Source organism: Penicillium chrysogenum, assembly GCF_028827035.1.
Source record: "Penicillium chrysogenum strain IBT 35668 chromosome Unknown utg000004l_segment0_segment0, whole genome shotgun sequence".
NCBI lineage: Eukaryota > Fungi > Ascomycota > Eurotiomycetes > Eurotiales > Aspergillaceae > Penicillium > Penicillium chrysogenum.
In genome coordinates this window covers 351,025-373,018 of record NW_026622752.1, presented here as the reverse complement: position 1 = coordinate 373,018, position 21,994 = coordinate 351,025, and the positions used below count along the sequence as shown (strand labels likewise).

The following is a 21,994-nucleotide window of genomic DNA, read 5'->3' as shown; positions in this document are numbered from 1 at the left end:
CCTATACCATCCATCTGAGTCGCCAGAGACACAAAACCTAGCACAATTCTTAAATGCAACAGACATATACCACAAGAGATATACACACATACAGGGATCAGCTAAGAAAACCAATCACGGTACAACAGACCACCTCATCAACCCCTCCGGGCACCATTTACCAACGTGGACTACTATTTCGCCTTGGCGTTCTCCGGCCCTCCTATCATCATACCGAGATTGCAGGATGCATTGCATGCAATCCGATGCCCACCTGCTTAGCTGTCATATTCTAACAAGTGCCCGGACCCCTTCCGTGGCGCCCATACGCCCGGTTTCGATTGGTTGCTCTTGGTTGGCGGGAAGACGTGTTTCGGTTGAGTTCGCTTCGGTGGGAGATAGCTGGTTTCGATGGGAGAAAGCGGGTCGGGTTGAGGATTGCTATAGCCTCATTGCCTCCGGTGATGTTGCTGTACCGCTCTTGGCTCCGACGAATCGCTTGAGGCATGTTGCTCCCCGATGGTGGTGGTTCTGCACCTTCGGTGCTTGATCGGATGGCGCTTTCTGTCGCGTTCTGTTTGGTAGTTTGGAATTGTCGGACGTGCTGGTGTCTTCGATTTGGAGGCTGATGGCATGCTGGTCTTGTCCTAGCGATGAGTCTTCGATGTGTTTTGAGTTGGCGGTAGCTTTAATAGGCAAGAGCACTACTGAGAAAAGGCAGCTGGGATTCGATTAACTTCAGAGCGTAAAAATGCACATCCGTTAACATATCTCTCATAGTGTTGGTCGACTAAGAGGCGTCAAGGGCTGTTGAGACTAATAACGAGGCGAGTCGTGCAAAGGGATAAATAGGTTTACAACTTGTATCGGCTCATACTTCAGTCATAAAATACTGTAAAAGGGGAATCATTGGCTACGCAAGCAACCCAACACAGGGTGCATGTCAAGTAAAGAAGCTCGGAGTGGAATGGAAAATAAACACATTGAAACGTGCTGGAGTGGGAATAACGACAATAAAAGAGAGAGAAATTTCCACTCAGCCCCTTTTCTGCTCGCGTCAACCGAATATCAAACTCCGCCGGCCGACCCACACGGTCCCGAAGACGTGCAAGATATCTGCCGGTCCAACCCAGCGCTGCAGTGAAAACAAAGAAGCGACTTGCATAACCACGTCCAGGAATAAATGCGAACGCCCACCCTACCAAACGGCATACGGCTCGTCGCGACCCCTAATACTGCTCCTTTAGGCTGGAGTCTCGGCGGGCTTAGCCTCCTCGGGCTTCTCCTCGGCGGGAGCAGCAGCCTCGGTGGCAGCGGGAGCAGCGGTCTCCTCCTCAGGCTTCTCCTCCTTGGGGGCACCCTCGCCCTCGTTGCCCTCAGATGAGGTCCAGAGGGTCAGGTTGTCGCGCAGCAGCTGCATGATCAAGGTGCTATCGCGGTAGCTTTCCTCGGAGAGGGAGTCGAGCTCTGCAATCGCATCGTCGAAGGCCTGCTTGGCAAGGTGGCAAGCACGATCAGGCGAGTTGAGGATCTCGTAGTAGAAAACGGAGAAGTTCAGGGCAAGACCCAGACGGATAGGGTGAGTGGGGGTGAGTTCGGTCTGGGCAACGTCGGTGGCGTTCTGCGGGACGATCAACAGCTGCTCATTGCGAATAGAGAGACGGCGTATGATAATAAGCCGAGACGAGGGGTATTTACCTTGTAGGCCTCGTGGGCAGCGGTGGCGGCACCCTTGCGCTTGGGACCGGAAGCGAACTCGGCGAGGTAGCGGTGGTAATCACCCTTCCTGTTTACAATGTCAGCGCAATGTCCCGACATGAAGTGTGTCCACACCAAAGTCGGTTAGAGTGTAACTCACATCTTGTAGTAGAAGACCTTGGACTCTCCAGTCTCGGCCTTGGGGATGAGAGCCTCATCAAGAACGTCAAGCACATCCTGGCACACTTGCTCCAGCTCGGTCTCGATCTTCTGGCGGTAATCGCGGATGATACCGACGTGCTCATCGGAGCCCTTGTTTTCCTCCTTCTGCTCGATGGAGGAAATGATGCGCCAGGAGGCACGGCGGGTGCCGACCACGTTCTTGTAAGCGACGGAAAGCAGGTTACGCTCATCAACAGTGAGCTCGCCACCAATCTAAATACGTGTCAATCGCAAATACCCTAAAAGCAGTCCCGAAGGGGATGGGTAGATGGTGTCATACGTTGGCGACTTCCTGTTCGGCGATTAGCATGGATACCCAGTAAACAACGCTGAGGGGTTGCGACTAACCTTCATGAAGGTGACCATTTCTGAAAAGCACAGAGCGACACGTCAGTATACACGTCCAGTCAAGTGATCGCGAAGTCCACTCACCATCGTAGCGCTCGGCCTGCTCGCAGAGCCGCGCGAGGAACGTCTTGCTGGTGAGGGGGTCAGTCATGTCGGGCTATGGGGTTTCAGGGATAGGGGCGACGATGGGCATACTTCTCACGCTGCATAGTCACAGTATTTGTTAGCCCAGTTCTTATCGAGAAAAATTCCAGATGGGGGTAAGCTCATATGAGGATGGGAATGTGGGATTGCGATGGCGGTGACAACTCAAAAGAGCGCCGAATAGAAGGAAATAACAACATACCTCAGAACCCATTGTGAAATTGAATCGAGATAGGTGGTTGAAACTTGAGACTTGAAAAATAAAGGGATAGGAAACACGAGATGCAGAAGAGGAAGATGGGTAGAGACGACCAAGTGGGGGGGGAGAGAGATGGAGTGAGGTGAGTTGGGGGAATTGGAATCATAACAATAATACACTGTTCTCTTGTACCCGGTACCTCATGCCCCCTATTGTGGCACCGCTCTGTGAAAGTACCGGAGTACTTGGGCCGCGGCCCAGTATTTGTTTTACCGTTGATCCCCTTAATAAGTAATCAATCTGGGCGAGGTGGGGTATATATGACGGTATTTGTTACCAAGTACCTGCTAATATTAGACGGTATCCAGCACTCCTTTTAGGGAGACATGGACACGTGGATCGAATAACTAGCACGATATATGGGATCTCGCGTGATTCTATACCTAATCTGTACCTAGACTTCCCCTCTGTGTACATACGGGGTCATAATACCTTCAATGTCGTCCAAGGGACTCCGACCGGTACTGTCAACAAAATCAGGAAACACATGCAATTTCTATGTAGAGCTAGAGGTATGAGGTAAAAAAAAGCCTCTTTATTGTGTCTTAGCTATTATAGTGGAAGCCAGTAACGGTATAGAAGTCTGGGGATGATGATGATGCAAATGTCTTTAGAACCTTCCAGACAACAAAACCGGTTATGATGTAGTTGACCAGCCACTCAAATTAGGTCTCGAAGTATCACAAGTATCACAGGTATTCTAGGTATTCTAGGTAGGGGTATTCAAGTAATTTCACAGTTTGTAGTAGTTCGGGCTAAATGTATTCAAAAGGTGTTTCTTTCAGACATTTGCTACTCTTTGCTCCAATAAAAACACCTTAAGCAGCATTTACAGCACAGTGCTCTTTCCCCCATCTAATTCAATGGGCAAGTGGAGCCTTGCAGACAAGCTTTTAAGTTGCTGGAACGAAGTGGCGGATATGTAAAGTCCAGCTCTTTATTTTGTTACTATAACTTTTAGCCGATTCGAACAAAAGACATATAACTAGTGGACATCTGAAAGAGTATTCAAAAAGCAGAGGTGGCTGAATTTGGTCTCATGTCGACCTACGTATGTGGCCTTGTGTCCACAGGTTGATTCCAAGCTTGGAAGGTTAGCCCTGGAGAACTATCGGATTGATCATATCGCCTAGTTGGTCGGTGAATGCACTGCAAACTCTAAGAGGCTTGCTGGATTCATTTCCCCTCTAATGTTGGCTATCAAACGTGGCTTTATAGGAACATTTGGCTAGATTGGAAACAACCTAAGGAGCTCAAGCAGCAGAGATAGCAATGGATTGGATATTGGCATTTGTTTAGAACACAGATCATTGAGGGTAGAATATTGATCAACAGCTATATACCTAGGTACATATACAAGTTATGCAACATGGACCTTGGTTCTAGCGTCAGCCCTATAGGCAAGGGTACGTTAGCGTGCTTATGGAGATGCCACGCTTCATGCAACTAACAGGGACTGAGCTTTGGCCTTGAAGATCTCGGCCCCGGAAATAAAGCAATTCCCAACCGATCAAATATCTTGGCCTAGAGATAAGCGAGTACGAGTCAAGAGCTGTGGTCATGGCACAAGCCTACCGACATCGCACTAGTACAGAGGAGTCGATTCGGTCGGTTTAGAAGATTTGGATACCCACTTTGTTGGAAGCTGCCAAGAGAAGAGGTTATCCACCAAGTCTATCTGATAGGCAAAAAACGATGTAGCCTAGAGACGCCCCATCAGTCGGCCCAGTTGGAAAAATTGGCATGACGTTGGAGCCCTACGAGAGTCTCATGCTGCAATTCACTCAACCTTGGAAAGAAGAGAGGATGGTATAGTAAGAGACTGACTATGCCGAAGGTAGTAGGTAGAATCCTGATAATATCAAGCATATCTCGTACTTTCATACTCAATAAAAGACAGAATAGAAGAGGAAAAAGAGAAATCAAAGCGGAGAATTGCCGGTGACCCGCCCTCAGCCCTGTAGACCCCGGGGCTCTGGAAGCCCCACAGTGCCAGGGCCGGTGCTTACTCAGCCCCTGGAATCAAATGGATGAGAACACGTTGACTTCCCCCACTGGAGGTTCGGTCGATCTTCATTTCTTGCTCTCGATCTTTTTTCTATTTTATATCGCGTTTTCCCTCGCTTTGGATTGCTTCCTTTTCTCCGACTCTGTGTTACCCCGGGCATGTCACTATCTTAAAACACGCCCCCATTCCTCTGTGCCTTGTTTACCCCAACTATTCTTCATCACCTCTACGGCTATCGCAATTGATCCTGCCTATTGCCGTTGAGGGTGTCGCGATCATGGAGAACGCTTTTCTCCGTACTCCAGCGGAGTCGCTAGAGCACTTCAAAGTATCAGAGCAGGCCGGTCTGTCGCAGAACGCGGTCTTAAAATCCAGACAACAATATGGACCGAACGGTTAGTACCCACTCCGCTGCAAAATGATGACATTGTCAGGACTGACGTCTGCCGTTTACTTAGCTCTTGCCGAAGAACCCCCGACTCCCATGTGGGAGCTGATTCTGGAACAATTCAAGGACCAATTGGTTCTTATCCTCCTTGGCTCGGCCGCCGTGTCATTTGTGCTAGCTCTCTTTGAAGAGAGTGACGATTGGACTGCATTCGTGGACCCCGCTGTTGTAAGTGTCTGGATATTCTACATTCCATCCGGATACCTATGTGTTCTATCTTGCTGACCAAGGCATGTTTTGTTCACAGATCCTTACTATCCTCATCCTCAATGCCGTGGTCGGAGTGACCCAAGAAAGTAGCGCAGAAAAGGCCATTTCGGCTCTGCAGGAATATTCGGCCAACGAGGCCAAGGTCGTCCGTGATGGAATGACGCGAAAGGTCAAGGCCGAGGAGTTGGTTCCCGGAGACGTCATTCAAATTGCTGTCGGTGACCGTGTCCCCGCCGACTGCCGACTTCTCGGAATTCATAGCAACAGCTTCCGCGTCGACCAGGCTATTCTGACTGGTGAGAGCGAGAGTGTTGCAAAGGAGACCCGCGCTATTAAGGATGCGCAGGCCGTCAAGCAGGACCAGCTCAACATGCTTTTCTCTGGTACCACCGTGGTCAACGGCCACGCTACCGCTCTGGTCGTGTTGACTGGTGGCTCGACTGCCATCGGAGATATCCACGAGAGCATCACTTCCCAGATCTCCGAGCCGACACCCCTGAAGAAGAAGCTGAACGACTTCGGTGACATGCTAGCCAAGGTTATTACCATCATCTGTGTCCTGGTTTGGGTTATCAACTATGAGAACTTCAACGACCCCGCGTTCGGTGGCTGGACTAAGGGTGCTATCTACTATCTGAAAATTGCTGTCTCTCTTGGTGTGGCGGCTATCCCGGAGGGTCTGGCAGTGGTCATTACCACCTGCCTGGCTCTAGGTACCCGCAAGATGGCTCAAAAGAACGCAGTTGTCAGGTCTCTTCCTTCCGTCGAAACCCTGGGCAGCTGCAGTGTGATTTGCTCTGACAAGACCGGAACATTGACTACTAACCAGATGAGTGTTGAGAAGATTGTTTACCTGACCAGCTCTGGCACTGGCTTCGAGGAGATCGACGTCGAAGGCACTACTTTTACTCCCGAGGGAAAGCTCACCCAGAATGGCAAGGTCGTCGAGAACTTGGCCGTTTCTTCATCGACCGTCGCACAATTGGCCGAGGTCACTGCCCTTTGCAACGCCGCTAGCCTTTCCCACGACGCCAAGAGCGGAGTTTTCTCCAGCATCGGTGAGCCCACTGAGGGAGCTTTGCGTACTCTGGTTGAGAAGATTGGATCCACCGATATCGCCTTGAACCAGAAGCTTTACCGCCTCCCTGCATCCGAAAGATTGCATGCCGCCAGCGCTCACTACGAGTCCCGTCTTCCTCTCAAGGCCACCTACGAGTTCTCCCGTGACCGCAAGAGTATGTCTGTTCTCGTTGGTGAGGGCAAGGAGCAAAAGCTGCTGGTCAAGGGTGCCCCCGAAAGCATCCTCGACCGCTGCTCACACGTTATTCAAGGCGCCAATGGATCTCGCGTTTCTGTGACCAAGGACCACTTGAAGCTTCTCTCCGAGGAAGTTGTTGAGTATGGTAACCGTGGCCTCCGCGTCATGGCTATCGCAAGTGTTGACAATATCTCTGCGAACCCCCTCTTGAAGAACGCCACCACCACCGAGGACTACGCCAAGCTGGAGCAGAACATGACTCTCATTGGTCTTGTCGCAATGTTGGACCCCCTCGTCCTGAAGTTGCCAATTCTATCAAGAAGTGCCACGCCGCCGGAATCCGTGTTATTGTCATCACCGGTGATAACCGCAATACTGCCGAGTCTATCTGTCGCTCAATTGGTGTGTTCGGCGCGGACGAGGATCTCACCGGCAAGAGCTACACGGGTCGTGAGTTCGACGCTCTTAGTGAAAGTGAACAGCTGAAGGCCGTTCAGACCGCCTCCCTTTTCTCGCGCACTGAGCCTAGTCACAAGTCCAAGCTCGTCGATCTCCTCCAGTCCTTGAGCCACGTAGTCGCTATGACCGGTGACGGTGTCAATGACGCTCCCGCCCTCAAGAAGGCTGATATTGGCGTGGCAATGGGCACCGGAACTGATGTGGCCAAGATGGCCTCTGATATGGTCTTGGCTGATGACAACTTCGCTACTATTACCGTCGCCGTCGAGGAAGGTCGTTCCATCTACAGCAACACTCAACAGTTCATCCGTTACCTGATTTCTTCCAACATTGGAGAAGTCGTCTCTATCTTCCTGACTGCTGCCCTTGGCATGCCCGAGGCTCTGATTCCCGTTCAGCTGTTGTGGGTTAACCTTGTCACCGATGGTCTGCCTGCCACTGCTCTTTCCTTTAATCCTCCTGACCACGATGTGATGAACCGCCCTCCCCGCCGTCGTGACGAGGCGCTTGTCGGCGGCTGGTTGTTGTTCCGCTACATGGTTATCGGCATCTACGTCGGTGCTGCTACCGTCTTTGGTTACGTCTGGTGGTTTATCTACAACCCCGATGGACCTGGCATTTCTTTCTGGCAATTGGTACGTCCTATGATATTCCCGCGTATTAACTATGTGTTGCTAACATATCCAATTCAGTCCCACTACCACAAGTGCAGCGCCCAGTTCCCCGAGATCGGCTGCGAAATGTTCAGCAACGACATGAGCAAGTCTGCCTCCACCGTGTCTCTTTCCATCCTCGTGGTGATCGAGATGCTCAACGCCATGAACGCGCTGTCCTCCAGCGAGTCCCTCCTGACTTTCTTCCTGGGCAACAACCCCATGCTTATCTATGCCATCACTCTGTCCATGCTCCTTCACTTTGCCATCCTCTACATTCCTTTCCTCCAGAGCCTGTTCTCGATTCTGCCTATGGACTGGAATGAATGGCAGGCAGTGTTGGTGATCAGTGCGCCTGTGGTGTAAGTGCCTGTTCCTGGTTAATACTGATAGAATATCCTACTAATCCACGCCCCTTAGATTGATCGATGAGTTCCTCAAGTTGGTTGAGCGTCGTCTCTACAACACGAAAGCCGTCAACCCGGCCGCCCAGAACGGCACCGCCGGTAAGCCCAAGCGGGCATAAAGGATGGGGCTATATTGGCGAAAGCCTAAATATGGCCCAAACTTCCCAGATGTCTGCCCTCGCAGGAGCTAACCGGTGTGTAATAGAGATAGATTGTGCCTGATTTGGCTGGATATTTGTCAGCGTTGAATACGAGATTGCGCGAATAGTTATGACATGCTATCATGGATGCCCATAGATCACTCTGAATGAAAGGTTACAACCTGTGATGGTTGCACTTGTGGGACAGTATGACGATGTGTACTTGCGTCCTTGTAGAAAACCCGCTTTATTCGATGAAGTCGGACCTTGCCTGTTTCCCTACACCCTCTAGCTTGAAGGGCCGTGATCACTTTCCAACCTTGGAATGAAACCGATGGATGATGCAGTCCAGTTGTAATTGGTGCCCTAGTAGTACACACGGCTCTTGTTTACGGCTATTAAACTACATAGATAATGCCACACATTAGCGTGTACCCCCCTTTCCCGTAACCAAAATAGGCGCGATGACGCGGGATAGTCCCTAGGTAGGATGCCCATCTTACTGTTTAGGGTAATATGGTCTCCAATATACTTCGGAGTAGCATTCCACCAGACACGGGAGAGAATAACCCGTAATACGGACCGGAATGGCATCCCGCGTAGCCCAAAGATGAATAGCGTTGAAACAATCCATGCAACGCTGACGCCACCCCAGGGTTTAGAGCGGGGATTTCGATCAGACCACAGCGAATTCGATCAAAGTTACCCTTCGATCCTCGGTGCAACTCCGAGGTGACAGTTTTGATTGGATGTGATTGGACGTGGTTGGATTCCCCAGGGATCGTCTGGGGGCTTTCCCCGGACTGGGGAAAAAGTGTGGAGTTTTGCGGAGAAATTCAACAGAAATTACTAGAGTGTCACCGTTTGTTTTTCTTTTAAATACCCCCTTTGGTCCTAGCCCTTCGGCACTTTTTATTTCTTTTTCTATAGTCTCTTCTATATCTTAAGAATGGGCGTCAAGGAATTCCTCAAAAGCCGTTCGGGCTTGCGTGTTGATAATCGCGCGACTACTTCGGCCGCTACTCTGACTCTACGACAGAGTCTGTGGCCCTTGACTTTAGTAACGACCTTGTTCTTTCTATGGGTATGTTGCTGTATTGGTCCACAGAGAGAGCCCTCCTACTAAGACTTCAATTAGGGTTTTGCGTATGGTTTACTGGACACCCTCAACTCCCATTTCCAGAAAACCCTACATATCGACCGAGGTCGTTCAGCTGGTCTTCAAGCAGCCTACTTCGGGTACGATATCTCTCCATAATACACATATTGAGAAGGAAAAGAAGTCCCCGCTCTAACAAAACCCAGCGCATACCCCCTAGCCTCCCTAGGCTACGCAAACTGGATCCTCCGAAACTTCGGCTACAAGACCGTCTTTATCTTCGGTTTGTGCCTATACGGCATTGGCGCCCTATGCATGTGGCCCGCAGGACTAAACCAATCCTTCGGCGGCTTCTGCGGTGCCACATTCGTCATTGGATCCGGGCTGGGTTCTCTCGAGACAGCAGCTAACCCCTACCTAACCGGTAAGACAACCACACATTCCAAACGAGGTCGCACATAGATATTGACCTCTCCTTGCATCTGTCCAGTCTGCGGTCCACCCCGCTACTCCGAGATCAGAATCAACTTCGCCCAGGCCTTCAACGCCATCGGCACCGTCGTCGGCCCAGTCCTGGGCTCGTATGTCTTTTTCACCGAGACAGAAGACGACGTAGCCGCCCTACAGCGCGTGCAGTGGGTCTACCTCGCCATCGGCGTATTTGTCTTCCTGCTCGCGGGCGTCTTCTTCCTCTCCAATATTCCCGAAGTCACAGACGAGGATATGGCCTTCCAGGTCGCGCAGACACACGTCGATGAACAGGATAAGCCGTTCTGGAAACAGTACAAGCTGTTCCATGCCACACTGGCGCAGTTCACGTATACAGGGGCGCAGGGTGTGTTTCATATCCCCGCTTCATTTTATCCTTCGTCCTGCCAAGCTAACTCGTTCAGTCGCTATCGCCGGCTACTTCATCAACTATGTCAAGGATACCTGGCCCGGTACGCCGGATGCCACATCGGCGAAGTATCTCGCCGGCGCGCAGGGCGCGTTCGCGGTCGGCCGATTCCTCGGCTCGGGGATTATGAAGTTCGTGCGTGCGCGCTGGGTCTTCCTGGTGTATTTGTCGTGTACGGTGGCTTTCCTTGCTGCGTCGGTGACGCAGACGAGGCAGGTTGGTGTTGTTATGTTGTTCATGACCCTTTTCTTTGAGTCTGTTTGCTTCCCGACGATCATGGCGCTGGGTATTCGTGGCCTTGGACGCCATTATAAGCGTGGCTCTGGGTTTATCGTTGGTGGTGTTTGTGGAGGGGCTGTTGTGCCGCCTATTCTCGGTCATGTTGCTGATATGCGTGATAATACGGGATTTGCGTTTATTGTTCCGACTATGGTATGTTCTACTTGGATCGAGTTCATTTTCCTTCCTTTTTTTATTCCTTATCTGCTTTCGTTTCTCTTGGGTCCCCGGCTAATTCTAGTTGCAGTTTATGGTCGTCGCTTGGACTTACGCTATTGCTGTGAACTTCGTTCCGGCGTACACGAACACCGTGGATAAGATCGGTGAGAGTGAGGTTGGTCTTGAGGGTCAGGGTACTAAGGATGAGGAGGCTGTTATGGGCTCTCATGGTATTGATGAGAGTGTGGGCGAGAAGCATGAAGCCGTTCATGTGGAACGGTAGATAGATTATCATTTCTCTGCTTTCAATATATCCTTTGGGGTAATGGCTAATGGCTAATGGCTAATGGCTAATGGGTGTTGGGATTTTGATTTTGGTTTATTTGCTTGCGCGTATTCTGTATATAGGGACTATATTACTTTTTGCACCGTCACTGCCATTGCTGAGGAGGATGATAGTACTGGCATTATCTGCGAATGCCAGCTCATTTATGGGCGTCAAACCTTGAAAGCAGCACATTGGGGCCTGTCTCAAAAGCCGTGTAGAGAAATATATACATGCATGTATCGGCATATACAACGGACTGATCCTCACTTGTGAGGTCGTTGACAACTCCAGTCAACACGCATTTGCCATCTCGTGCTCGTCTCGATTTTGGGTATCGTCGGAAAAGCAACACCCGTGAAGGGTCCCTTGCCGCGCAGTTGTCGCATTCGCCTCGGACGGAAGGGCGGGAAAAGGTGTCTGAACAGAGACTGAGGATGTTCCGAGGGTAAAGTCGAATGAAGTGGCTATGCCTGCTTTGAAGGCTGGCCTCGAAATGGGCACTCAAAGCAAGAGGAACCCACTATTCAAACGTCACGGCGTTTGCTATATACAGGGATATGATGATACTTATACTAAGCAAGAGATACAAACATTCTCGGACATGATATCGGACAACCTTGAAGCCTCTTACGTAGATCACATCACATCCTAAAAGCACGAGTCCTACTCCTGCCTAAGACCACACCATTTAGGTATGTGCAGCTCCACCAATACCATACTTATATCCCTGGCATATCACCAGGGCAGCGCGGCGCATGGCACAGATGAGAGACTGCGACTTGCGCCGTGGATTTCTGTCGACCTACAAGGAACGATGTTCGTCAAGCGGGTGGCTGACAGGAAATCTTTCAACGTTGGACCAAAATATACATGTTCGGGGATATCGAAGTTGGCAGTGGTCTATGCAATTTCATTATGCAAGTATTGTGTTGCTGATAAATCCAGCGAGATAATATGAGACAAAGTTCTATATGAAACAGGGGAATGCTAAGTAAAAGACATCAAAATCAAGCGAGGGTCGAATCATCATAAGGGTTCAAGGAAATGTAGGGTAGAGGGGGCGCTTCACGAAGGTAGGAAAATGTGAAGGAAAAGGGTGCAAGGGAGCGAGAGACATAGGTCCAATGATGGATCCAATTATGCCAAAAAAAAAAAAAAAAAAAAAAAAAGGCAGTCAAAGGAAACGAAAACGAAACACGCTGTGTAAGTGGGGGTATAAAAGCTCTATCATCTAACCAAACATAGGAATAAGGGATCGTGGGATGGAACAAGGAACACCCGAATCTAATGCACTTGGGAAATTGCAAGGAAGCTGTCGGGTTGGTATATCGGTATTATTCGGCGATGCCGATTTTGTCTGCGGCATCAGTCGGCGAGCGCAAAGAGGAGCGAGGGGGCCGAAGGGGACTGGTTTCAAGGGCTGGAATAGGAGCGAATGGCGTTCTGGGGCTTGAGGGAGACCCGTTCTCGTCTGCTGGGTGCTCACTGGGGGCAACTAAACCAGCAGGCGTACCAGGCTCGTCGAATTCATCGACTTCTTCAGTTTCTTCCTCAATGCCTTCGATGTCTTCCTCTTCCTCGATAATTTGGCTCTTGCGTGCAGCAGGCCGCCCTGTGGCGACATCGGGACCGCTGGTATTCACCGGCTGGCCGGGAATGGGGGAGTTGGCTAGCCCACCAGACCCCGGCAGGTTGCTGGTATGAATCATAGGACCCTTAAAGAGAGATCTCTTCCGTCTTGCAAAGACCAGGCTTGAAGAGGGCGAGTACAGCAATGGCGTTGGCACCGCCTCATTGAACGAGGACGACATCGGATCTGAGTGGTCGCCAATCTCTCGAGGTGCTCCGCCTGGCCCTCTTACCAACCGAATATTGCTCGGGAAGCGGGACGAGGCACCCGGGGTGGTTGGCAGGACTTTGACGGATGAATGAGGCGATTTGGAGGCTCTGGCAGTGGGCGTCGAGATAGTATCCATACTGTTGGAGGAAATCGAAGAGGCCTTGGAGTGAGCACGAGCGTGATGAATGCTGCGGATCGATGATACCGAGGAGGATGTGGACTTGCGTCCTCGTAGACCGGCCGATGAACGCCGATAGGACCCCCGTGGTGTGATAGGTGAGGGCGAGAGAGAGTTCCGATGACTATTATGGCTGGTGTTCAATGACCCCGGCTGCCGAGGGTAAGAATGGCGGTTTTGGCGGTATGAGGCGCTGCTAGGAGCGAGGCTGCTAGCAGTGGAGATTCGTTTGACTTGGGTGGGTGTTACAACCTCCTCCCCTGCGACCCGACCTGCTGGGGACGACGACGCCGCGGGTTTCTTCCCGGTATCTTGACCCTTGGCCGGGCTCAACTTTTCGGAAAGGAACTTGCGTGAGTTCGTCGATTTGGCATGGGGAGACCGCGCTCTCTTCGCCGACTCTACAAACCAATGCTTGAGAGATGCTAGTTGGCTGAGTATCGGATACTGGTGACGACGACTAGTGCGACGCCGGAAGATGCCGTGATGTTGCGTCAACTCCGGTTGTGATGCGCTCACATGCAGCATGCTGGGTCGTGATCGCCGCCTGTCTTTTGGCGGTGGAACTGGCCGGCGTAGTGTCGAGTTGTGGGACCGTATAGAATCTTTGTCGAGCGGCAATGGTGGCGTGGTGGCCTCAATTGGAAATACAGGAAGTGGTTCAGGGAGTGCAGGAAGATCTGGCACTGCCAACTGAGATGGTAAGCTTCGTCTATCCCGTCTCCCACGATCCCGCAACCCTGAGCCTTCTTCCTCCACCTCCATCAAAGCCGAGGATCGCTTCTCTAGACGACTGCTCGCGGCGCTCAGACGACGAAGATTTTTTGCTTCGGCCTCCCGCTCACGACGCTTGCGCTCTCTCTTTCTTTCCTTCCGTTGCTCTTTCTCAATCAGCAGGGCCCACCAGCCAGCCAGTGGGTCGCACCGCTGAGCCAAGACATTTTCAATGACCTCGTCAATATTGACCCCAGCGCTTTTCATCCGTTGCAACGTAGTCTTCTCCAGTGGCGTAGTAAACGGCGACGGTCTTGGGATCTTCAGGATCGCGAGTTGTTCAGGAGCATGCTCCGAAAGAAATGGATGAGCCAGGATCTCGTCTAGACTGGGTCGAATCAAAGGCCGTTTGGATAGCAAGAGATTGATCAAAGCCTTGGCATCGTCAGTGAACTTTTCGTTGAAGGTCGGCTCATCTGACAATATCCGCTTTTTGGTGATTTGGTCGTCATCGTCGTCATATGGCAGCTCGCCTGCCAAGAGCGCATACAGAATGATCCCCAGGCTCCATACATCCACCTTTTCACCCGCGTACTTCTCTCCCTTGAGCATCTCGGGTGCACTATAGCATATCGTCCCACAGAATGTCTGAAGATAGCTAGCCTTCCCTTCATATTCACGGGTAAACCCAAAGTCGCATAGCTTGACGTTTTCCTGTTTATCCAGTAATATATTTTCCAGTTTCAAGTCGCGATGCACACAGGATTTACTGTGGACGTAGGCGACCGCTCCCACCAATTGTGTAAATATCCGCTTAACTTTCTCTACCGGAAGTGGGCCGTGTCGAAGAAGGTAGTTGTAGAGTTCGTCGCCTAGCACGAGACTTTCGTCAATATGTTTCCCCTACGCGTTTTCTGCCATGCGCGTAACGTACCAGGACAATACTCTAGCACAAGCCAAACGAGGCTTTCAGTTACCACCACTTCGTATAGCCGCGCGATATGAGGATGGAGGAATTGGCGATGGTGGTGGATCTCGCGCACAAGATTGGTGTCCTCCTTGCTGGACGATTTGAGCACCACCTGCCGATTGATCAGTATTGCCTCCACAACTTTGTCCTTCACATGACATGACTTACCTTGGAGCCATTGGTGAGCTTGTGCGAGGCAAGATAGACCTTGCCGAAGGAGCCCTTCCCAATCAGCCTGCCCAATGTGTAATTACCTACGGTCCGAAGGTCCTTGGAGGAGAACTCCCTGCGGAGAAGTATAATGTTAGCGCAACTTGGCATTCAGCCGGAAACCAAAGAGATTGCTTACTCAAGGAGCTCATTGTAGGAGTTGGCAAGCTGTCGAGAATTCTGAGTTAGCCCTATTTCCACGGACTCTGCGCAAGCCTCGGACAAAGGAAACCGGCGGAGCTCCCTATGTCGCATCCCTGATGACGCACCTTCTCCTTCTGTTTCTGGCTTTGAACCCCCGCTCTAGTTCGGGGCGGCATATGTTATGATTGCCAAGTTTCGTCGAGAGAGTCTCTGCGCGTCAAGGGGTTGACTGGAAATGGTTGGTGTGCCGGGGGTGCCATTCAACGGGACACGATTTGCGCGGATAAACGGTATCCGGGAGTGCGAGGTCGAAAGACGTTTCAGATAGGGGTAGCTTGGGGCTCGGAAAGATAACCGGAGAAAATAGAGTAACACCGCAAATGGTGAAAGGAGAAGGGAAATTGCATACAAAGGCCTTTGGAAGATTCCAAGACGTCAACGGGAACGTGGACCGTGTGGAGAACTCGGGACTTGGACGGGCTCTCCTTTTTTTTTCTTCCCTTGGGGGTCTTCTATTATTATCTTTGTGTACAATATACATCAGACATTCTATATTAAAGATAAATTATGTGCTCCGGACTCTGCTACTATCTAGAATCTCCTGACAATGTTCATAATAGTCAGCAAGCCGGTGTACCTATATAGGCATGGATGTACATAAGTGCACTTAATTGGCTCTGCTAGACTTCGACAATAGCCCTGAAACCATAAACTGACCATGATCGCCACAATCGTGAACTGTAGGCAGGATATATATGCGTTGTTACTTCCTTACTGCCTAGGATTCGACCCTTGCTTGTGGACGGTACATGTACAACGTACGATGTACGATGTACACCGACGCCCAATTAATTTAGTCGGCTGCACCTATTGGCTGATGCGTGCTGACATGAGTCAACTGGTGGAATGGCTGAACATCCATCGTCATATTACATGCACGGGTATTATATACTTCATGATTGCCACCAAGGCAGCGATTCAAGATGTCGGACTGTGCGTTCACTCGAACCCATTGTGGGATCAACGGGGCTAAGTCCCACCTCACCCTGGAAAGCCAGAGACACCATGCCAAAGTATGAATGAAGAAGATCTATACGATTGGTCAGCAACGCAGTCTCGATATACGCATGCTATCACCTTACCAGGAGGATCCCCGGGCCCCTTCCCAAACCCACCGACAAGATGTTGGGTCTTTTCGAGCAAGTATCGACGATTACGAACTTCGTCAACCACGGAATACTGGTCCAGCATCTGACATCCGCGTTAGTAGACAATCACCACCAGCCATGGGTGCGCATACCATTAGTGTAGCCCCGTTCCAGAACGAATAGCATGTGTCTGCATATTTATTGCATCGGCCATTGAAACCGGCGCATGATATTGTGTCGGCCCCGATGGGTTGAACATTGGGTAACCCGCGAACTCTATTGTCGATAGATCCCGTATCTGTCACTTCACGCTGTTCCTCATCTTCATCTTCATCGGGTTCTTCTAGTTGGGCTGTTTGCCTTGAAGCCAGCCATGTAATCAAAGCCTCGAATTGATTGGACCCTGCCGACAGTAGGGGCACCGGTTTCAGATCATTACATGTCCGGCGCAAGAAGTCCAGAGACCCGATCGCGCAATACGTGTGTCCACCTGTCAGTTGTCAGAAGGTTCATGCGGCGGAAAGGGAGACACGAACTATGCGATTCGCAGAAAGGAGACTCAGCCATGCCACCGTCGTATGTCTGATTCGTTAGACTGCGTTAGTGTCCCAATTGCGGACATAACCTCACGATCCCCACATACCTGGCACGCCTCAATGAAAGAAATAAAACCCAGCACATCAATATCTGGTACACCCTCGAGCCCCGTCTCACTCCGCCCGCGCAGGACATACCGTATGCCGGCAGCACAACAGCAGTATCGTAGATCGCGAGGTCCCCCCTACACTCCCCTCAGGACCAACAAGCTCACCGAAGCTTCCATCAGCGCGTTGGACTTTAGGAAGCCACTCAAGACACTCTCGTCGCTTGACACGTGACAGGTCATCCCCGAGGATGAGCAAGTTGACTAGCGCAAAGAACGTCGCGGGGACATTAGCTGGATCCCAAGCTTCATTATCCTTATTTCGCTTTCCTGGCCCAAAGTCCGTGCCTGGGAAGCCACGGAAACCGCCTGAGGGCACCTGGCAGTGGTAGAGCCAGTCAATGTACCCTTGTCTTTCTTCCGGTGTGGTTTTGCTCTGGAGAACGCCAAGCACGTCCAATCCTGAGAGGGTCAGGTAGCCGAGGAGCATGCGATTGGAGTCATTGGAAGTATAGGCGGACGGTAGGAAGGTTTTCAAGCAACGGAGGTAGTATTTGACATGGCGTTCTGTGTTGAAGGTCGGGTTTTGGTCGGTCATTGCAGAGGATGATCGGGGGTTGGACCACTAAGTAGTATGACGAGAATTGGGCAATCTTTCACCAGTAAGTCACGCAATTCAATCAGCATGCATCAAGTCGTAAATCAGATCCAATCATTGTAGTAGTTGAATTGGTGGGGGAGATCTCGACCGGCACTGCTTTTCCCCCCCACATGTGTTGCGGCCAAAGAACACTCGGACCATGTCTCCAAGTTAATCTCCGTCTGTGACTTTCAGAACTCCCTCTCGTCCACAAACGCGTGCCTTTGTGACTCGTCCATCATGGTTTTAATTTCATCCAAGACCCTTATCCAGGCACATGCCGTTTTCCTAGTTGTGATCGCCGGTTATCTGGTCAAGAATCCGGAGGTGATCACAGACTCCGATCTGGTGTTTATGATGGGAGAAGCCTTGAAGATTGTATGCCCTCGAAACATCCCCGATTCACAAGTCCATTTCTATCATATTGGCAATGAATATACCTATATCTAATTGACTGCTAACACCTCTGTTACAGGATTTTCCATCCCTGTCAAGCCCGCAACAATCACCCTTCACCTTTTGTGCCATACTCATCTTCATCGAATCCCTTGTTGACCTCGTCCTGCTCTCCAACATCCCCTTCCACGAAGCCCTTGATGAAGCTCTCCCCTACATCCGGCCTTTGCGAAATGGTAACCTCCCCGCCGAAGATCTGCAGGTTCTACAGAGTTTGCCCGAATATATCACCAAGTCTTTGACGATTTACTGGAGTGTGTGGATCGCTGTCGCTGCCTGTCGCTTTGCCGTGTATGCTGCAATTGCGTTCTTTATCTACCAAGGCAAAGGTGACCACCTGGCCTCGTCTTATACAAGCGCTGCGGCTATTGGAGGCCTGGATCGCCTGAAGAACCGCGTGGTCTTCAGCTTTGCTTTCTTCGAAATGATGTTTTGGTTCTGGGTAAGTAGGAATTTTATCAATCAGCCAGGATTGACCCTGTTGTCTGTTTCTCGAGCTAATGTGCCACTACAGACTTTCTCCACCCTCCGTGAGGAGCGCCAGGAACGCCTGACCAAGCTGCTGGAGGATACCCGTGAAATGTGAACACTTTCACGGTTCCTTGTCATCTCTTTCTATGAGTGTATTACTAGAAATATCCCTTCGCCATTGAAAAGCTATGGCATTTAGACATCGTGGATAAAATAAGACACAGGTGCATCCTCAGGCGGGTTCATGTGTTTCCAGTTTCCATTCATTCCATCGTCATGACGACATCTCAACGCTGATAAACATAATATCTCCCCTGAAATAACCCAGCATGCTTCATTCTAGACCAGAATGGCGAATGCAGCTGCGGCACCAGCAGCGGCCACGAGCGAAGAATCCTTGTGGGTAAGCGCAGCGACACCGGTGCTAGTCGCCGCAGCAGAGGCGGACGAGGCGCTGCTCGAGGCCGAGGCAGAAGCATTGGTGCCCGTCACAGTAGTCGCGCCCGAGGTCTCAGTGCTAGACTTGTTTCCAGTCTCGGTCGAGCTGGAGCTATCGCTGGTGGAGGTACCAGAGCTGGAACCCGACTTGCTTGAGCAGACAACCTCGGTGGGCAAATCAGTCACACCACCCCGGGCACAGATTGACTTGGCGACCTTGATGGTTGCTGGCGAAGAATAACGTGTCAGCCCATTGTACATGTTCCGCTGTCCATTGCACGTAGTCGTTTGGAATAATCCCGCTTTCGTATACTCAATTGGGGAGGGCGGGGAAGGGGGAGAACATACTTTCCTGGTCAGCCTTGGAGCATTTATCAGCGATGCAGCAGGCGACATCGTCCAGGAAGGACTTGGCCTCGCAGATGCACTTGAAATCAATGCCGCAGTTGTCGGGGATCGAACCTGTAGCACAGGTTTTCTATGCAACGGGTTGTTTTAGCAGGCGGTACATTTAGCAGTTGTATGTTGACTATAGACACATACCGAGCAGTCGGGCAGATCACCCAGACCTTGAGCAGCGGCAGTGCTCAGCAGAGCTGCCAGGGCGAAAGTAATGGTGAACTTCATAATTGCAGGTATGAGGTTTGTTGGATGAAGTGAGCTATCGGCAGGGGAGGAAATGTGAGAGGTTTTGTTCTCTAGGTCACCAGGTCGTGGTAATACCCCAATAGATGGGTCAAAAATACATAAATACGCAGATCAACGGTACCTTTTCCCCGCAAAACTTCCAGACCCTTTTTACATGTGGTTCTCCACAAAATTCGGTCTCGAGGTATTTTTCAATGATTGGATATTAAATATCAGAACTGGGTATTTTACACGGCCCCGGGTGCCGCACGCCTATCTCTCCCTACACTGGCCAGTGCAGATGAATATTATAGAAATCAAAGATGTCCCACTGGCATGGCATTGAGTGTGTCTTGCCGGGAAAATATTGGCAACGCCGAACATCTTCGGATAGAATCTCATAAAGACTTGGATTTATTGCCTTCGGCGGGAGGTTTGGTTTCAAATTTACCACCATATAATAAGGAATACGCCACTGAGTTCTATTTTGTTGACAATTAAAAGGGTATTCCAAGGTTATTCGTAGTACGTAGGGATGTAGTCTTGTGCAGATCGTAAAGTTAACTAGATGGAGGGTTTGAGTTAGGCATTAATTATGGCGTTTCTTCGAGTTATCTTAGGCTGATGTATGCGAACTCAAGACTGCCATCTCATGACATTGCTGAGGTCGGAGACCCCCAGCTGAAACATCTCAGACTTCCATTAAACTCAATATCGTCGGTGATCTCCAGGACATGCAGCCAATATTCAAACTAACCGCAACGTCATTAAGTCGACCCTTTCACATCATCCACTAGTACGACTCGCCGCCGGCGCCGTTGTGAGGCTGGCCAACTATGGGCGGATAGCCGTAGGCAGAGGCGTCTTGCTCGGACGGGTCAAGGTTGAGGTTCGACATAGGGTTTGTGCCTTCAGCATTGGGGAAGCCTGTTGGACGAGCTAGTCCAGGTCCAGCGCCACTCGAACCACCAACAGGCCCTCCAGCCCCATAGCCAGCGCTTGGGGGTCTCTGATTGTCGCCGCGGGCGGACTGGGTTTCACGGTACTTGGATAGGTAGATCTTGAGTGCTTCAGCGTAATTCTCAAATCCAAGCGAGGTCATGGCGAATAGGATGTCTTCGCCGTTGACTGTTTTGCGCTTCTCCTGCTGGCATTTCTCCGAGGCTTCACTCGTGATAAATGAGATGTACTCGCTCACACATTCCTGCATGCATTCCTTGGCTTCTTTTGCGATCTTCGCATTGTCCGGAAGGGCAAGCTTCATGATACGAGCCACATTGGCAATCGGAAGCCACCGATCCTGCTCCTTCACCTCAAACTCGCCTTGGTGTCCCTGCGCGTCGTGGTGATCTTTGTCTAGGTGGTCTTGCTCTTCTCCCGATTGCGCCTCTGGGTCAAGTTCGTGTTCCTTCGAAGGAGAGACTGACGACATGATTAAAACTGGGCTGAATTGTTTGCAGTGGATATTGGTTTCGCGTAAATGCTCCGCGCTTCGCGTGCTCGCTGCGGAGTAGTCTTAGGTGGGGGAGCGTCGGCCCGGTGGTTGGGATTTGGAAATGATGCGGGGTATGGCTATTCAAGGACGAGGATTCGACTTCAATATGGAACGCGATCACGTCGTCACTGCTGTGGAGATAATGCGCCTCCCAACTTGGGGTCTAGCTCTGGAGCCCATTGATGATGTGACGCTGATCATCACATGACCTGTCACATGACACTTATCAGTCACGTGCTAACAGTCATGCTCAATCTACCTAGGTAGTTCCTTCCAAGGTTCTCTTCTATGTTTATGCGTGTTCTGAAAGACAAAGACCTCTTTTAAAAACAAGTCTACGGTTGGGGCTTCGGCCAGGGACCGTTGCTGTAGAGCCAATTGATATGTCTCCATTGGGACGTTTCCAATGCTGACATCGCAATGTATTGGTATTTCGCTTGTAACATTACCTGGAGTTCTGGGTGCTGGGGATGTTTACGTTTGGGCTGTGGCATTTATTTCCCAACTATATCCCAAGTACAGACCTCTCCCATCGCCTTGTTTCTTGCAATAGTTCACTCTCACACCCTCTGTCTATTCTATGACCATTCGGGTTGTACGGCTTACACTCTATACGGAGTACCAATCGCAAGGTTCAAATATGAAATATGCAAGCCCCCGGGTCAGCACTAGTGGCTTTGTTCCCTCCACAGTGGGCCAGTCCCTGATTTTCTCGACACTGAAGGGGTTTTGAGCCAGTGTGCTACAAAAGCAAAACGACTTCTTTTCAGGTTTATTTCGTTCCTTACAGTGATCCACCTGCACCTCGGCCAAATATTGGACACTCAAGCCCGAATGTGATGCCTCGGTCCAAGCTTGGATGCGCCGATCCAGTCTTACCTGGGCAACTCGTCCGTACCTACGGACGTAGCTCAGCTTTCCCCGCGTTCAACTCGTCCCGTCCTGTCCACTACTAAATTATAAAAGGTCTGTGGTTGGCTTAAAGACGGCCTTAAATGGAGCCTTGAATGTAGGCAGTATATTG

The 21,994-nt window shown here is 50.7% G+C and overlaps 8 protein-coding genes across 8 annotated transcripts; 3 read left to right on the top strand and 5 right to left on the bottom strand.

Moving 5' to 3' along the window:
- Positions 1-1,222: 1,222 nt before the first annotated feature.
- Positions 1,223-2,605, bottom strand: N7489_006050 (14-3-3 adaptor artA-like protein; the record flags this gene model as incomplete). Its single annotated transcript, XM_056711800.1, has 8 exons — positions 1,223-1,600; positions 1,678-1,765; positions 1,838-2,112; positions 2,180-2,191; positions 2,248-2,267; positions 2,332-2,378; positions 2,443-2,450; positions 2,594-2,605. The coding sequence occupies 8 exons, from the start codon at positions 2,603-2,605 to the stop codon at positions 1,223-1,225; spliced, it is 840 nt and encodes a 279-aa protein (XP_056565515.1).
- Positions 2,606-4,935: 2,330 nt separating this feature from the next.
- N7489_006049 (calcium-transporting ATPase) lies at positions 4,936-8,212 on the top strand (the record flags this gene model as incomplete). The annotated part of the gene is made up of 6 exons (XM_056711799.1): positions 4,936-5,053; positions 5,117-5,274; positions 5,354-6,868; positions 6,895-7,668; positions 7,726-8,048; positions 8,107-8,212. 6 exons carry the CDS (start codon positions 4,936-4,938, stop codon positions 8,210-8,212), a joined length of 2,994 nt encoding a protein of 997 aa, XP_056565514.1.
- Positions 8,213-9,182: 970 nt separating this feature from the next.
- On the top strand, positions 9,183-10,951 carry N7489_006048 (putative l-fucose permease; the record flags this gene model as incomplete). The annotated part of the gene is made up of 6 exons (XM_056711798.1): positions 9,183-9,317; positions 9,372-9,472; positions 9,539-9,756; positions 9,823-10,167; positions 10,226-10,662; positions 10,757-10,951. 6 exons carry the CDS (start codon positions 9,183-9,185, stop codon positions 10,949-10,951), a joined length of 1,431 nt encoding a protein of 476 aa, XP_056565513.1.
- Positions 10,952-12,330: 1,379 nt separating this feature from the next.
- N7489_006047 (non-specific serine/threonine protein kinase) lies at positions 12,331-15,228 on the bottom strand (the record flags this gene model as incomplete). The annotated part of the gene is made up of 5 exons (XM_056711797.1): positions 12,331-14,600; positions 14,663-14,810; positions 14,867-14,984; positions 15,048-15,076; positions 15,178-15,228. 5 exons carry the CDS (start codon positions 15,226-15,228, stop codon positions 12,331-12,333), a joined length of 2,616 nt encoding a protein of 871 aa, XP_056565512.1.
- Positions 15,229-16,005: 777 nt separating this feature from the next.
- Positions 16,006-17,441, bottom strand: cdc43 (protein geranylgeranyltransferase type I subunit CDC43; the record flags this gene model as incomplete). Its single annotated transcript, XM_056711796.1, has 5 exons — positions 16,006-16,142; positions 16,195-16,303; positions 16,353-16,690; positions 16,737-16,782; positions 16,935-17,441. 5 exons carry the CDS (start codon positions 17,439-17,441, stop codon positions 16,006-16,008), a joined length of 1,137 nt encoding a protein of 378 aa, XP_056565511.1.
- An 87-nt stretch (positions 17,442-17,528) lies between these two features.
- Positions 17,529-18,525, top strand: N7489_006045 (uncharacterized protein; the record flags this gene model as incomplete). Its single annotated transcript, XM_056711795.1, has 4 exons — positions 17,529-17,540; positions 17,568-17,861; positions 17,959-18,381; positions 18,454-18,525. The coding sequence occupies 4 exons, from the start codon at positions 17,529-17,531 to the stop codon at positions 18,523-18,525; spliced, it is 801 nt and encodes a 266-aa protein (XP_056565510.1).
- A 224-nt stretch (positions 18,526-18,749) lies between these two features.
- On the bottom strand, positions 18,750-19,475 carry N7489_006044 (CFEM domain-containing protein; the record flags this gene model as incomplete). The annotated part of the gene is made up of 3 exons (XM_056711794.1): positions 18,750-19,075; positions 19,197-19,326; positions 19,392-19,475. 3 exons carry the CDS (start codon positions 19,473-19,475, stop codon positions 18,750-18,752), a joined length of 540 nt encoding a protein of 179 aa, XP_056565509.1.
- Positions 19,476-20,268: 793 nt separating this feature from the next.
- On the bottom strand, positions 20,269-20,907 carry N7489_006043 (nuclear transcription factor Y subunit beta; the record flags this gene model as incomplete). The annotated part of the gene is made up of 1 exon (XM_056711793.1): positions 20,269-20,907. One exon carries the CDS (start codon positions 20,905-20,907, stop codon positions 20,269-20,271), a length of 639 nt encoding a protein of 212 aa, XP_056565508.1.
- Positions 20,908-21,994: the final 1,087 nt, after the last annotated feature.